The sequence below is a fragment of the Rutilus rutilus genome (assembly GCF_951802725.1).
Source record: "Rutilus rutilus genome assembly, chromosome: 12".
Lineage (NCBI taxonomy): Eukaryota > Metazoa > Chordata > Actinopteri > Cypriniformes > Leuciscidae > Rutilus > Rutilus rutilus.
In genome coordinates this window covers 7,341,358-7,357,432 of record NC_140217.1, presented here as the reverse complement: position 1 = coordinate 7,357,432, position 16,075 = coordinate 7,341,358, and the positions used below count along the sequence as shown (strand labels likewise).

At 35.5% G+C, this 16,075-nt stretch overlaps 1 protein-coding gene across 3 annotated transcripts in view; it reads right to left on the bottom strand.

Moving 5' to 3' along the window:
• Positions 1-376: 376 nt before the first annotated feature.
• The window catches only part of palm3 (paralemmin 3), a 42,557-nt gene continuing 26,858 nt past the window's right edge, over positions 377-16,075 (bottom strand). For 2 of the 3 annotated variants that reach the window (XM_084424808.1, XM_084424809.1), the window contains exons 3-8: positions 14,859-14,939; positions 11,526-11,644; positions 9,922-10,027; positions 7,305-7,335; positions 6,304-6,363; positions 377-2,578 (exon numbers count right to left, since the gene is read on the bottom strand). In XM_084424808.1, the coding sequence (XP_084280934.1) occupies positions 1,674-2,578; positions 6,304-6,363; positions 7,305-7,335; positions 9,922-10,027; positions 11,526-11,644; positions 14,859-14,939 (1,302 nt within the window). In that variant the 3' untranslated portion in view covers positions 377-1,673. The remainder of the gene's footprint in view (positions 2,579-6,303; positions 6,364-7,304; positions 7,336-9,921; positions 10,028-11,525; positions 11,645-14,858; positions 14,940-16,075) is intronic. The other variant, XM_084424810.1, reaches the window with a different exon arrangement.

Here is a 16,075-nt window from a genome sequence, read left to right as displayed (position 1 = left end):
ATGAACGATAGAATATTAAAGCATAAATTACCTTTTAATTAAACATTTTAAATGCTTGTTCATTGTTAGTTTATGATACTGAACGCGTTAACTCATGTTGATGAATTGAAAACTTACTGTAAAGTGTAGCAATGTAAGTTAAAAAGTTCAATATAAATATGAAAAAGGTTCAAGCTATTGAATATTTAAAGACTGTGACAGAATACACTATTCTTTTTCATGTTTAATGATGAAAGGATTATTGCCATTGTTTTTTAAAGGCATTACTATTTGATTCTCTTTTATACATAACTTACAAAATAATACTGTTTTATATTTACATTGACAGTAGCTACATTATATGCCTCCTCAACTATTAAGAAAAAACAGCCTTAGATTAAATTTCATCATTTTATTTATTCTTCCAATGTAAACTTTCTATACAAAATCCTCACCGCTTCTTATTCAGCTCTTTGTATATACTATACATACAGGCACTCAGTTAAGGCACTGAGAATTTGCATCAGACTTTCCATGCTGAAATAATGTTCCTGAATCCAACTGAAAGCTTTGAATAATATTGATTAACAATTTAAACAACCGTTAAAAAAAAAAGACAACAGAAATGTCAGTTCACCTTAAACAGATTGCTAAAGCGATTTATGCCATATACTATACACTGTTCAGAAATAGTACTGTTCACAGGGTCACATTAAAGAGATAGTTCACTCAACAACAAAAAAAAAAAAGTAAATTCTGTCATCATTTATTCACCCTCATGTTGTTTTAAACCTGTATGCATTTCTTCTGCAAGACAAAAATATCGTCTTTTTTTTTTGTAATAGAAAGTTGTTTTGGATTCCATTGCCTATCACTGTACAGACAAAACAGTTGAAACGCACTTCAAAATATCTTTTGTCTTGCAAAAGAAAAACTCAAGCAGTTTTGGAACAACATAAAATGATTTTCAGCGCAGGATAAACTATCTGTTTAATGTCTAAAAACACTTCTGTCAGCCAGTTGAAGACAACGTAACAATAAAAGCAGAAACTCCATTCACGTCAGCAATAAAAATGTTACAGCATGTATAAAATCACAGGTAACCATTCTGTCTCTTTGTTTTGATTCATAATCAAGGCACACAAATTGTTTATAATAGATTATGCAACAACTATTGAAAGTAGAGAAGTGTTAATTACCGCTGTGGGTTGATTCCCACGGCACTGATAAAAACAAAATATTTTTATGTGGTAGTGTTAAAACCGTCAAGGCCTCTGTGGGTCGGCAGCCAACGCTCTAGAGTCGCCAGACATAAAAACAGGATCATAATCGCTAATCAGACACCAGAGGCTGGGAATGCAACCAATAGTGACGCATTAACAACAACAACATGCACACTGAAGCCTATTCCAGTCCTTTCCTGCAAGCCAATGCACTTTACAAAGCTTCTTTTTACACTGATAGGAATTACGGGCATCCAATATGGAAAGGGCAATGCCAGTCTTTACGTTTTACGGCTCCGTTTTGAATATATTCTTCAGTATATAATAAACACTTTGTGCTTTGATGCCACAAGTGAACAGCTGAAGATCAAAATATGAACGTCTTGAAATACAACCTGTATATTCAGAGTAACAGTCAAGATGGAAAAGAAAGAAAAAAGAAAAAGTCACAGTCAAACGTCAACAGACCGTTCACATGACTGAACAACACTGGCAGTTTTTCCGCTTTGGTGCTCCTGCGTCCTCTGCTGGATTGGTGGCGCTGGTATCCAGCTGGGCCGCTGCTTTGGAGATCAGCAGAGGTTCTTGTTCGGCACGCTGCTTCTCTGTGTTGGACTCGTCCAGCGGAACCTCCTGAAATTGGCTGAGCGAGATGCGCGGGGCGGGCACGGACTCCTCGTCTTTTGGGGTTTGTGATTCTGTTGCGTTTGTTTCGACTTTGGGTTTGATTGTTGGAGAAGGTTCTGTTGTGGAATACATTGGAATGAGGGAAGCCTCTATAGGGCTATCTACTGTCACATTCTGGGGTTGCGTTTCAGTGGAGTCTGGGAGATGTTGCTCTATTTGCCCTTCGTCTACCACTACCACATCCACATCCATTTCCTCAGCAGGAGTATCTTCAGTCACTTCGACCTGCTTCAGATCAACAGACGCTTCCGGATCATACTCTGTCTCTTCTTCAGCACACGTTGCTTCTGTGCTCCCAGATGAGTCTTCATTTTTAGCATCCGTAGTAGGTTCTTGAGCCATGCTGTCATCTTCCTCTGGGATTTCCTCTCCTTCGTCTGTAATGATGACTCGTTCTGCTCGGATAATTGCCCCACCATCATCGTCCTCATCAACTCCTTGTCCGGGCTCCGCCTCCTTGAAGCCAAGGAAGGTCATGGTTATTCCTCCAGCACCTGTTCCTTCAGCAGGGTGGCTGGCGAAGCCGTTAGCAGAAGCGGGTTCGTCTTGTCCTGGATTATTGTGTGATGTTTCTCCTTCCACATTTCCGTTTATAATAGCTGAAGTTGTTATGGTGTCAGTTTCTGTCTTTGCATCAGTGAGCGGTTCTGCTTCCTCCACGTCGTGGTTCTCAGCATGCACGGAATTATCTGCAACAAAAACCAACAGTATGAATATAAAATAATAGGTTTTGACATTTATACATGTTAACAATAGTGAAATTGTCAATGGCAATGCTTTGATTCTATAATTGATAGCATATTAAAGGCTTTTTCATAAATTTGAAACTAAAGAGAGACAGGAGGCTCGTTTTGGTTGATCGGATCACAAGTGGACGACGCTAAATACAGGTGTAAACGGGGCCTAAAACCTTTTGAGCTTGTCCACTTTCGACCACTTCCAGAGGTAGTTGAAAACGCATTAGACCGGATTGCTTTCGTAGTGTAAACGCTCATGTGGACGAATGAGTTCGAACAGCCACAAAAGACCGGCTACTCTCCGCCTACAGACCTCATGCATAAACATTATAGGAATTGCAGTTCCTATAACGTACCAAGTACAATGTTCTCTCACCATTCCTTTATTTATTTATTTTTTTTTTTGGAATATGCAAGGTGTACATAAATTGGGATCACAAACAGGGAAAACAAATAAACAAACAAACAAACAAGCAAAACAAAACCAATACAGTCAGGAACTGACAAATGCGTGCGTTTGTGTGTGTGCGTGCATGTAAAGGTAATGCGGTGGACGTGTCACAGTACATACTTTGAAAAACAAGAGATAGAGAGAAAGAGAAAAAAAAAAAAAAAAAAAAGGAAGATATATATATACAAATAAACATACATACATAAACATGTATAAGTCAGTATATGAAAACAAATAACAGATATAAATAAAACAAATATAAAGAAATCAATCAGTGGTAAGGAGTGATTACTAAAAATACTATAACTTCTACTACTACAACTACAACAACAACCACAACTACTACTACAGTCTCTACTTCTACAATAACTGCTACAACTACAACCACAACTACTACTTCAATCTCTACTACTACATTAACTGCTACTACTATTTCAACAACCACAACTACTACTAGTCTCTACTTCTACAGTAACTGCTACAACTACAACCACAATTATTACTACAATCTCTACTACTACTACTTCAATAACCACAACTACTACTAGTCTCTACTTCTACAATAACTGCTACAACTACAACCACAATTATTACTACAATCTCTACTACTACATTAACTGCTACTACTACTACATCAGCAACTTGAATAATGACAATGGTATAAATACTTGATAGTAATGATAATAAGATAACAGAAGGACAAATCAGAACAGTAATAATAGTAATGAAAACAAAAGTATAAGTAATATTGATGATAATAATGATATTAATGATAGTAATGGAGAGGTGAGGTGAGGTTAGGAAGTCAGGGAGAGAACTAATAATAATAATAATAATAGTAATAGTAATAATAATAATAATAATAATAACAATAGGAAAAGGAAAGAGCAAAAAATAAATAAATAAATATATATATATATATATACACATACACATACACACACATATACACATATATATATACATATATATACACACATACATATACACATACGTACATATATATACATATACATACACACATACACATACACATGCATATACATATATATACACATACATATACATACATATATATATATATATATATATATATATATATATATATATATATATATATATATATATATATATATATATATATATATACACATATATACACATACATACATACACACACACACACACACACATACATACATTTACATACATACACACATATTACAATAATAATAATAATAATAATAGTAGTAGTAATAATAAGATTGAAAGAGGAAAATAGTAATAATTATAATATACTCATATTGATAATAATAATAAAATAACAACATTAATAATTATATGAGGAGGTGGAAGTTATATGATCAGCCTTGAAGTGCATAGTGTGTGTCAGTTGCTTTGTGATGCATTAAAAAAAGGTGTGACGTTCAGCATGGATCAGTCCAGTGCAATGCCCAGCTTGCCATGCCCCCGTCACCCTTACCCTCTGGATGAAGCTTTTTTTTTTTTTTTTTTTTTTCTCACCATTCCTGATTTCTAACACACTCTCAGCGTTTGGTTGGTCTTGCGGCTATCGGAGCAGAAATGAAAGCTAATGTTCTCCGTATGTTTTACTGTCGTCTCCGGGCACGTTCATTTGTAAATTACTCAAGCTTATTTTGTCCATTAGATCGAAATATCTGAAGAAGTCCATACATTTAGTGGGGCGGCAGTGGCTCAGTTGTTCATGTAGGTTGTTTACAAACCGTAAGGTTGGTGGTTCCATCCCCGGTTCCACCTGACCAAGTGTCGAGGTGTCCATGAGCAAGACACCTAACCCCAGCTGCTCCCGACGAGCTGGATGGCGCCTTACATGGCTGACACCGCCGTCAGTGAATGAATGTGTGAATGTGAGGCAATATGTAAAGCGCATTGGTGGCCATGGCTCTGTTGAAAGCGCTATATAAATGCAGTCCATTTACCATTTTACCTGCCTATAGACCCTCTCCTCGCAGAAATCAGAACAGAAGTGGTTGAAAGTGGACAAAAGAGACGGATTAAAACACCAGGGGCTCTATCTTGCACCCAGCGCAATTGACTTTGTACACCGACGCATGTATCATTCCTATTCTGCACCCGCGCACAGCGGACTTTTCCCTCCACAGACGCACGTCGGTAAACTAGGAAATACACTTGCGCTCCCCGGGGCGGTTCAGCGCAAAGAGGAGGCGTGTTTCGGCACAAATGTTCCCTGATTCTATTTTGCAGGTTTAGAAAACAATTCCGTTGCCCATGTTATTCATATGCTATTTTAAGGGCGCATGCTTGGCCATCATCAATGTAGCGTGTGCACAACGCGCATACACTTTGATTCTCTCATCTACACAGAAGCAGCAGTTTTCATTTTTGCAAATCATACATTATTACATTAGATAGATAGATAGATAGATAGTTTATTATAAAAGCATAAATCTAGCTTACACATTTACCAAAATTATCATACGCCTGTTTAACCTAAGCTAATTTGGGTGTGTTTCTCCATCCCCAATGTCACTTCTCTGTGTTTTACAGCCCTGACGAGAACGTCGGTCTCCTCGGCTGTGAACCGCTGCTGGCACGCGCCTGGCAAATCCGCCGTTATAATAGGAATCCGCTTTAGAACAAGCGTGCCTGCTCTTAAAGGGAAGGTGAGATGTCGCTCTGATTGGTTTATTTCTCGTTACGCCCAAACCACACCTGTGAATAATGAAACTACTTCAGACCAACCCATTTTAGATTTGCGTCGGGCGCAAGAGTAATTTATCCTGCCGGTATAATAGCAACAGCGCCCAAGACCCGCCCACAAAGTTACTTGCGTTTCGCGCTTGATACTTGCGTTTCAGATCGTTAAAATAGGGCCCCAGGTGTAAAAGGGAATGTGTCTCCCTCGTCTACTTGTGATCCGATTGACCAAAACACATCTTAATACCAGGTGTAAACAGTCTTTAGGGCATTGCTAGGGTGTTTTACTGGTCTTGCCATATTAGGTCTCTCCCTCAATGTAAGTCTAAGGATTTTTTTCACCTATTTTATCATCTGCCAGAAAAAAAAAAAGGTAAGTTTTATCGCTAAGAAAAATAAGTATTCAACCCTCCTCTACAAACCACATGATCTCCTCAGCACATATGACTGGAAAGTTACCCAAGTCTTTACCAGGTGACTAAGACAGAATAGTATATAATATATGAGAAGTACTGATATTGTATACCTCTCTTTTCCTCTTTTCCGTTCTCCACGATAGGTCCATTAGGGGCCGTCTCAGCAACTGCTGTTTGATTAGAAACATTTATAATTGATATTTGTTCAATATCATGCTTTGCAACTTAAGATGAGTTCTTTTGTTCATTTTTTAACAGGGTTTTCATTACAAAATCTTATTTTAAATCTAAATGGTTTGATGCACAAAAAAAAAAAAGATTGGTAACACTTTACAATAAGGTTCAATTCCATAACATAAATATAAATATTTGTATAAATATACACTACTGTTCAAAAGTTTGGGGTCTGCAAGATTTTTTTTTATGTATTTGAAAGAAGTGTTCACCAAGGCTGCATTTATTTGATCAAAAATACAGTAAAAAAAAGAAATATTGTTAAATATTATTACAATTTAAAATAACTCAACTTTAATATACATTTTATTCCTAATGCAAAGCTGAATTTTCAGCATCCTTACTCCAGTCTTCAGTGTCACGTTATCCTTCAGAAATCATTCTAATATGCCATAAAATTGTTTATTTCACAAATAAATGTAAAAGTGCATACTGTCACTTTTGATCAATTTAAAAAAAAAAATCTTACTAACCCAAAATCTTTAAACTCTAGTAGGCATAACATTGTATTTAATTATAATAATAAAAATATATATTATAAATTGTTCATTGTTAAAGTCATGGTTCCTCTACCAATGTTAACTTATAACTTTATAATGTTCAAATGTTTTATAAATGCTGTGAAAGTGTTATTCATCATTAGCTGATGATCCCTAAAGCATTGGCTAATGCTATCAAATTGATCATTCATTTAATTAACTAGGTCTAGGAATTCATTTACCATAAAAGCACCACTGCTGTTTTGTCAAGGATTGTACTCTTTTGTGTTATCAATAATCAGGTCTGGAAAGTAGACCTGTTAGTTAGATGCTCTGCAACTGCAACAGATACACAGATGGTCAGCAGCGCAGAGAGTGGACAGATGGCACACACTCACCTGTTCCCACTGGCTCCACCATAGTCTCGTCCTATTGGATAAACGAGAGAGAAAAGGTCAGCAGCCATCCTTAGAGAGGACACATCACACTCTTTAACCGTTTAAACCATCTCATTCTGCTGGTTAATATTTTATTCAAGGCCATGGAACATTTATGGGAGGAACAGCTCGAGACTGGAGAAGTTTCCTATCGAAGTTCATTAACATGCACACCGATAACCCAACCTTCTCCCAAATACTGCAGCACTCTGGTTACAATGTGATTTGTAGAAACACCATAAACCACTTATTAAAGGTACACTCAGTATTTGTCCTCATTAAAAAGTTTTACACACAAAGAAATTAAGTTTTTAAAGAAATGCTTATAAAAGCAATTTTATAATACGTGCCCTTTCATGTTCAAATCACATGACCAGATAAACACAACTCACTTTATCTCGGTAACCCCCTTGTTATAGGACACTTTTGCCTATGGAATAAATTAATCATGACTGAAGGCAAATAACTAGAAGCTGACATGTTTTTAATTAATTAATTAAATTTAATTAATTTGAGTAATTTTAATACCATTTTCAGAACATTCAAAACATTAATCAACTGTAATATGAAATATGAGAAGAACTTAAAATCACCCGAGACTAGTAACCCAGTTTCAGGTTTGTGTCAGATTTGTGTGCTTATATTGTATTATAACTCACCCTTCCTCTATTATTGTAAATATCAGCAGTCATCTAATTCATGTGCAGCTTTCCCCATTCACTGTCTCATAACCGCTAATTACTTTCTTTCACTCGCTCTGATTAGATAATTAGGGGAGATCTTTCATCAAGATTAGAAAAAATATGGTTGTGTTGCCGGCTTCATTTATTAACAGACGGACACATCAGCTTCAGTTGCCACAAGGTGGAGTCACGCCAACACTATATTTTTCATATTCAGTTTTCAATGCAGGCAGTATTTGCAGCAATCAATGCAAAATTGTAATCTAAAAAACAAAAAACAAACGACAACATTTGATACGGCATGACTTTTCTTTCTTTTTCTCATTATTATAAGCAGTATTCCAACTTTAATTCTTATTTGGAGTCTCTGAGATTTACAACTTAATTATTGTACACACTGTAGCAGTTCATGTTTACACTTTATTTTGATGGTCCACTTTAGACATTCTATTAACTATCTATTAAATATATCTAAGCAACTTTGCAACTACATGTCAACTAACTCTCATTAGAGCTGACATTAGGTTCAGGTTAGTAGAATAAGTTGGCATGTACTTGCAAAGTTACTTATAGTCAGTGGAATGTGTGTTAGAGGAGTATCAAAATAAAATGTTAGCAGATATTGAGCAGACAGTGTACTAATACTCTAATGACTGCTAGCTGACATATAGTTGCAAAGATACTTATAGTTGGTAGAATGTCGAAATAAAGTGTTACCCGGTTCACTCCTGCAAAATGTAAAATAACCCAAAACAGAAACAATATAAAGGATTAGTATTTTGAGAAGGTCAGAGGAACATACTAAAATAAGGGAAAATAGGAGTTTAATTTTGAAATGTACTGTTGTTATTTCTACACTTAAGTGACTGGTAAAGTCAATCTCATCAGAACATGAACACCTCAGTTCCTGTGCGCTTATGGTGACACTTTGACTTCATTGCCTTTGAAATGAATTCGTCTTGAGGAAACAGTACTGTAAGACCAAGGCTCAGCTTAATTCTAATTCAGTTCTATGATAAAAGCTGTAATCTTACAGCAGTCCATCAGAGCAACATATTCAACAGCCTTGCAGTGTGTTTTCAAAGTCAAAATAATGTGTTTACTTACGGTTCAGCTGACCTCCGTAACAAGGCTGTTTGTTGTGATGGTAACAAGTGTAAAATAAAAAAACAGCAATGACTTGCTGCTACTTATATACCAGCATGATTTCAGAGAGCTGTGTATCATACAGTAAACTGTGAACATGAAGCGTATTGACTTAAATGTTTAAGCACTAAGGATTTAAAGAACCCTATTTTATAATAATTTATTTGATCATGTTGTTAACTTGCAAATCTTCTTATCTTACACCACCATTCAAAAGTCTGAGGCCAGTAAGATTTCTTTTTAAAAATGTTTGAAAGAAGTCTCTTATGCTCACCAAGGCTGTATTTAATTGATTAAAAGAATATAGTAAAAAACAGTAATACGGAAATATTATTATTACAATATAAAATCATTCTCAAAATTTATATCTGAATATATTTTAAAATGTAATTTATTCCTGTGATGCAAAGCTGAATTTTCAGCCGTCTTCAGTGTCACATGATCCTTCAGAAATCATTCTAATATGCTGATTTGCTGCTCAAGAAACATTTCTAATCATTATTAATGTTGAACACAAAACATTGTTCTGCCTAATATTTTAGTGGAAACTTTTATGATCCTTTGATGAATAGTTCAACATAGTTCACAAGTTCAGAAGAACAGCATTTATTTAAAATCTTTCAAAAAAGAAATCTTTCTGACCCCAAACATTTGAACAGTGTAGTGTAAATAGTACAAAAATGATAAAGGAGGTGAAAGAGCAAACATGTGACCGCAGCGTGATCATTCAGTCAGACGTGGTGTCTCACCTTATGGTGTGTCGGAGCATCTGTGCCAGTTTGAGTGGAGCCGTCCTCTATGAGTTTCTTCAGTTTAATTTCTTCCTCTGCCAACCGCTCAGACGTCTCCTGTAATCTAATGCACATACACACGTCATGTTTTATATGGTGGGAACCTACTTTTTGGCTTCTGCAAGGTAATTGGAGAGGTAATGTTGGAGAATAGCTTTTAGTGTAGCTAAGAACTTTTCCTAAAGTGTAGCTTGACAGTAGTCGTGATTGGCTACAATTTCACTGAAGAACCTACAATTTCTTCCCCAACAGGTTCCCAAAATATACTGTGGGTTTTCCAGGATTTACTATCAGACTAAACAAAATGCGCAAGTGAACCTGCACTCACGTGGACTCGTTTACTCACTCGCAGTTCTCTCTGGAAATCACAGCACGCTTTATAGCTATATAAATCTGCATTGTAACAAATACACGCATTAAACGAATCACTCCTCATAGGACGAGACTCTGGCCTCAGACGGCTGTTTACACACCACGAAAGCGCGTTCCCTATAGACCTGTGAGCAGCTTATTACTGCCAAACTTTGCTCTGACTAATTAAAGCCCTGCTTCTTCAACACAGAAGAACATCTCAGCGGCCAGCTTATTACAGTAATCACCATCTCCTTCAGTCAAGCAAATAAATGCTGATGTGCAAAGGAGGAACATCAAACACTCCTTCTCACACACACACAGGCATAAATAGAAAGATATTTTGGGGGATAAAAACCCATCACCTGCTTGGTGCTCCAGTACTTTGGCAGAAATAATTAGTGGTGTTTGCAAAGGGAAGCATTCTTACCACTGTACGTGTGATAAGAGATTTCAACAAACCCCGTAGTATTAAAGTATTGAATTTCATTGTGTAACTCATCTCATACATTATTCATGAGAGTTTCTATGACAGTTTCCAAATTTACAAATAAATAAATAGGATTGTTTGAATAAAACAATCAAAATATGAGGAAAATATCATCAGTATATAATCAATATTTCGTTGGTTCATAATTTCTTTGTATGACAGCCTGGCCAAAAATGATGTCCACACAATTTGGCAAGTTTCACTGCGTTATCACAAATAAAACAATTGACTCCAAGCACGACTGCACAACATTCTTATAAAATCTAGTTTTTAATAATATTTGAATAACATTTTCCTAGGCTGGACATCACTTTTGGCCACTACTGTATATATTATATTATATTATATTATATTATATTATATTATATTATATTATACACTGTATATATATTTTTTTTCCCATTCTAAATGCATTTATATATTGATATAGTGATTTCATGTAATATTCAAATTTTTTGAAATCCTGTTTTCGTGGGTTTTATGAGCTGGAAGCCCAAATTATGTACAAATAAACAACTAAATACTTGAAATCGTTTAAGTTGTGGGCCCTGAATTTATAATCTATGGAAGTTTAACGTTTTTAATGGAATTATGGAAATAAATAAACTTTTCCATGATATTCAAATTTTTTGGAAAGGGTCTGTACCTATTTCAGCAAATAAAGGTTTCAATTAAATATATTTTGAAAACCGATATAAATCTAACAATAAAATAATCGTACTTGTTAATGTGCGTCTCAATCTCCTGAGCCTTGTGGCCCCAGAGGGGTGATCGTGGTCCTGTACTGTCAGGAGATGTGGGAGGTCCTTCCATCAGCCATTGGTCTCTGAGGGACTTCCTCTGTGAGAGAAACAGGGAAAAGGAGGTAGAAGGAGAGGTAATTAATTAATGCAGCATTTACATTATTTAAATTGATTTCTTATCAGCAGTTCACTGTTTTCACAAAAATGGATGAATACAATCAAGATGCAAAGGTAAAGGGATAGTTCAGCCAAAAATGAAAATTCTGTCATCATTTACTCACCCTCAAGTTGTTCCTAACATGTATTAATTTCGTTCTTCTGCTGAACACAAAAGAAGATATTTTGAAGAATGCCCTTGACCAAACAGTTGATGGACCCCATTGACTAACATAGTATATTTGTAACCTATGGAAGTCAATAGGGCCCATCAACTGTTTTCATTTTTGGGTGAACTATCCCTTTAAGCATAACCTTTGCATCCTGATCATTTTTATCCATTTTTGTGAATAATTTAGAGACAATAATGTCTCTAATATGCAAGTTACTAAATATTAACTTATTGTTTATTCAGCTGTTCTTGTTATGTTGCTTAATTGTTGCATGGCTTGACTTGTTTCAAGACACTAAAATCTGAATCAAAATTGTGTCTTTCAATTTCATCTATACATGTTAGTGTATTCCTAAATGTTGACAAAATAAACTTTTAGCAGATGTATGCATTACAAATGTACATTCTCTTCAGGGAAATGGTGTCTAATAATAGCTCTAGAATGACAATAGCTATATTTCCATCTAACCATTGTATGTGAATTTTGGGATAATGCATTAAAAATATGCTGGATGGAAATGCCAAGATGTTCTAAAAATGCACATTAAAAAAACCTTTTTATCCGATAAAAAGACACGCTCATAAACTCGTGCATAAAATCCCTCTACGTGCAAAAAAAAAAGAAAGTTATGTGACTTTGCCTCAACAGATCAACTAGCTGATCAATTTCATTGCACTGCATCTCAAATGTTGGTTTGTTGGTTCTGAAATGCCTGAGCCAGACTGTTATCAAAATGTTTGCGTATAATGACCTCCCAGAAATCTCTCACACAACTGCGTTCCCAAACATCATGCATCCAAACACAAGATAACATGACAGCGTTTATTGAGTTTCATCTACACGCTCTGAGGTGCAAGCAAATTATGATGTATGAAAAAAAGAGCAACAGTAGCTTCCCCGATCGCAGTGACTTTCATTTTTATTACCGATATTTTGCACCAAATTCCCAGGAAGCGACGATTTCGTTCTCTTGAACACATGGGGCAGAAACAATGCTTTATTTGCAAATGTTTTAATGCGACATTCCAATTTTGCACAAGTAAAATTGACAACTTAAGATGGAAACATAGCTAATGTCTCTCCTCCTGATTGTACCTGCCAGCTGCCACTGACTAACAATAACAGGAAGCACATCACTGTTTGTTACAGTATGTGTCTTCAATTGCACTAATGCTCATACTCTGGAAGTGTCTTAATTGCTTTTGTCCATGGTACAAACTGTCAAGAGTGAAAAAAAAGACAAGTTTTTGATATGTTCCACCTCAACTTCCTGTTTCAGCAGGAGACAATTTAACAAAGAAAATATAAAGTGTTCATCTAACCATTTCAGTGGGCTTTAAAGCACTAAAAATATGTAGAAAGTTGAAAAGTTGAAGTGCAACTGGAATGAATCATTGTGCAAAAAACCAACCCTTATACAATTTAGAAAATGCCAAAAGGTTAAAGTCTAAAATAATAAGTTTATTCAAATGTGCTGTTAGTATACTTCTTTTAAACTAAAAAAAAAATATGAGAAAGTATACTTTCAGTCAACTTTTTATGTACTTCTCAGAAATATACTTTATCCCAGGAAGTGACAAATTGAACTGCACTTGGAATGATTAATTGTGCTGCAAAACATCCTTTATACAATTTAGAAAATGGCAAAAGGTTAAAAGTCTCAAATGAAATTTCCTGCAGAGCGTAATGTCCTTTCATTTCTCTGCTAATTTCACCTTCAAGAACAGAACCATCAAGACATCTAGAGTTACAGTAATAAAACACATCTCTGTGTCGGCCAACGGGGAATTCCACAACATGCACAGAACAGTGCAGGCACCAGATGCCACACAGGAAGTGATGTGCACCATGGAAACTGATATACTAATATAAACAAACAACACAACAGTGTACGGAAGCACATTTCTGCTTTGGTATAGTAAATCGAAATTATGACATAAAAAGAGAAAAACGCAATTATGGCATAAAAATATTAAATTGACAAAAAGTTGAAATTATGACAACTCAAAATTTAGATAAAAAGTAAATTATGAAAGTCCTAATAACATGTTGAACTTTTATGAAAATTATGTTTGTTTGTTTTTTCATCTCATTTTGACTGACTTTTTATCTCATATCATCAACTTTTTAGCTAATTATGATTTACCCGAGGATGTTTTTTTCCTTATGTAGTGGAAATAGGCTTCATAAGTGTCAGGGAAGGGCGTGAAATAAACTCGAGACGTGAGAAGATAAAGAGAAGTCAAGGTAAATAAAGCTGTCATTTTGTCAAATTATGACAAAATATTATGTATACACACTATGTTGATTAATTTTAATGCAAAAATGCATATATAATTTGAATAATTTGATTTGAGATTATTAATGTGACATCAAACTTCTACTGTGATGCATTATATACACTGTTGAATATTGCTAATGGAAGTGACATAACTAGCAGTGTGTAAAGTTTGCTTTAGGAGACTTTCTTTCTAAAAGGAAATAAGGGCCCGTAGTTGAAGAAACACCCATGAATGTACTCACAGACACACACAATGTAGAAAAAAAATGTCTTGGAACCAACTAATAACACAAAGGAATAGGAAGAGGGAACGCCAATATGGAAATATTATTGAAACAATGGGGGGAGAGAGAGAGAATGTACACACACACCTACACACACACACACACACACACACACACACACACACAAACACACATTCTATTTGTCACCTTCCAGGGTAACATTTAAATTCTCAAGAAGGGTGTGTGTTTGAACACACTGAATGTTGAACCTGTATCTGTATCTTGTGTTGTACATGTGACTCTGGTGACTGTGTGCATTGTTGGTGTTTGTGTATGTGCATTTAGGCCTACGTTTGTGAAATTCCACCCCATGACGCAGCCTGCTTAACACCAACGTGACCTGACGTGTCTAGCTGCAAAACAATGTTACGGTTCATGCAGGCGAGTGTGTGTGTGTGTGTGTGTGTGAGGTCACACCTTTAGCTGCTGAAGTCTCATTCGCTCATCCTCCATCTCTCTCTTGGCTCGCTCCTGTTCTTCCTGTATCCGCCGTTTCTCCTGAAAGCAGAAATTATAACACGATATTATATCGTGGTATTATACCACAATAACAATTATAAAACGGACTTGATGTACGCTTGAAACACCTTTTCAGAATGTTAACACAAGCTAACATGTTCCTTCCTCACTGACATGTACTTTGCTATAATGTGACTTCCCGCTAACTGGATACACTTCAATTTTGGCAGGGGATGTCACATCTACCAACAGTTTTTGAAGAAATCTTGATTTTTTTGGCATGTCATTTTGACTGATAAACAATGGAACGGGTTTGACAAGACATTGGACAGGACATAGACCAGCATTCATACGTTTGGGTATAAGAAAGAATATATATATAAAAATATTTTTTAGTAAAGACACATTAAATTGACCAAAAGTGACACTAAATACATTTCAGTAACACTATACTTAAAGCTTTAATGTATAATGCATTATAACAATATTCATAATGTACGTTATAATACATTATATATTTTCATTAATAATTGTAACCAAAATTAAAATGCATTTTAATATTTGCAGATTACATCTGACTGAAATTGGTTGCTTGTCATGGGTTTTAATGCATTATACTTTCTACAGGTGTAACAATGAATAGTTAAGTATTATAATGTATCATAAATGTGATTATTACAATTATTCATGATGAGACCATGTAATGCATTGTAAGGTGTATTAATTAATGCTTTAAAAATACTTACAATAATGCATTTTATTACACGGCTCTGTGGAATACTTGATTCTGATTGGTCAATCGCACCATCCAGCGGTAAATTATTCCCAGATAACAACCGCTCAAAACAGATAACACAGGCTCATCCGGGTCACTGAAGTCAGCAGTGCTATACGCTCGCTAGGAACCGTTTTTCTTCGTGGAAGTTTTGCGTTTGGTGAGCTAATAAAATATTAAAACTCAGTCGAATCAATATTTTGTGTAGTTATTTAGTTTCTCTCAAAATAAGCCCCTTCAGGCTGTTCAAGATCATCATCCTGTCGGGGGTTATTTTGAGAGAACCACCGGCTGGATATACAAATAAAGGCTATTCTTGATGATAAATCCTGCAGCATTGAAGAATAAAATTTCTGAAGAATGATTTCTGAAGGATCATGTGACACTGAAGACCGGAGTA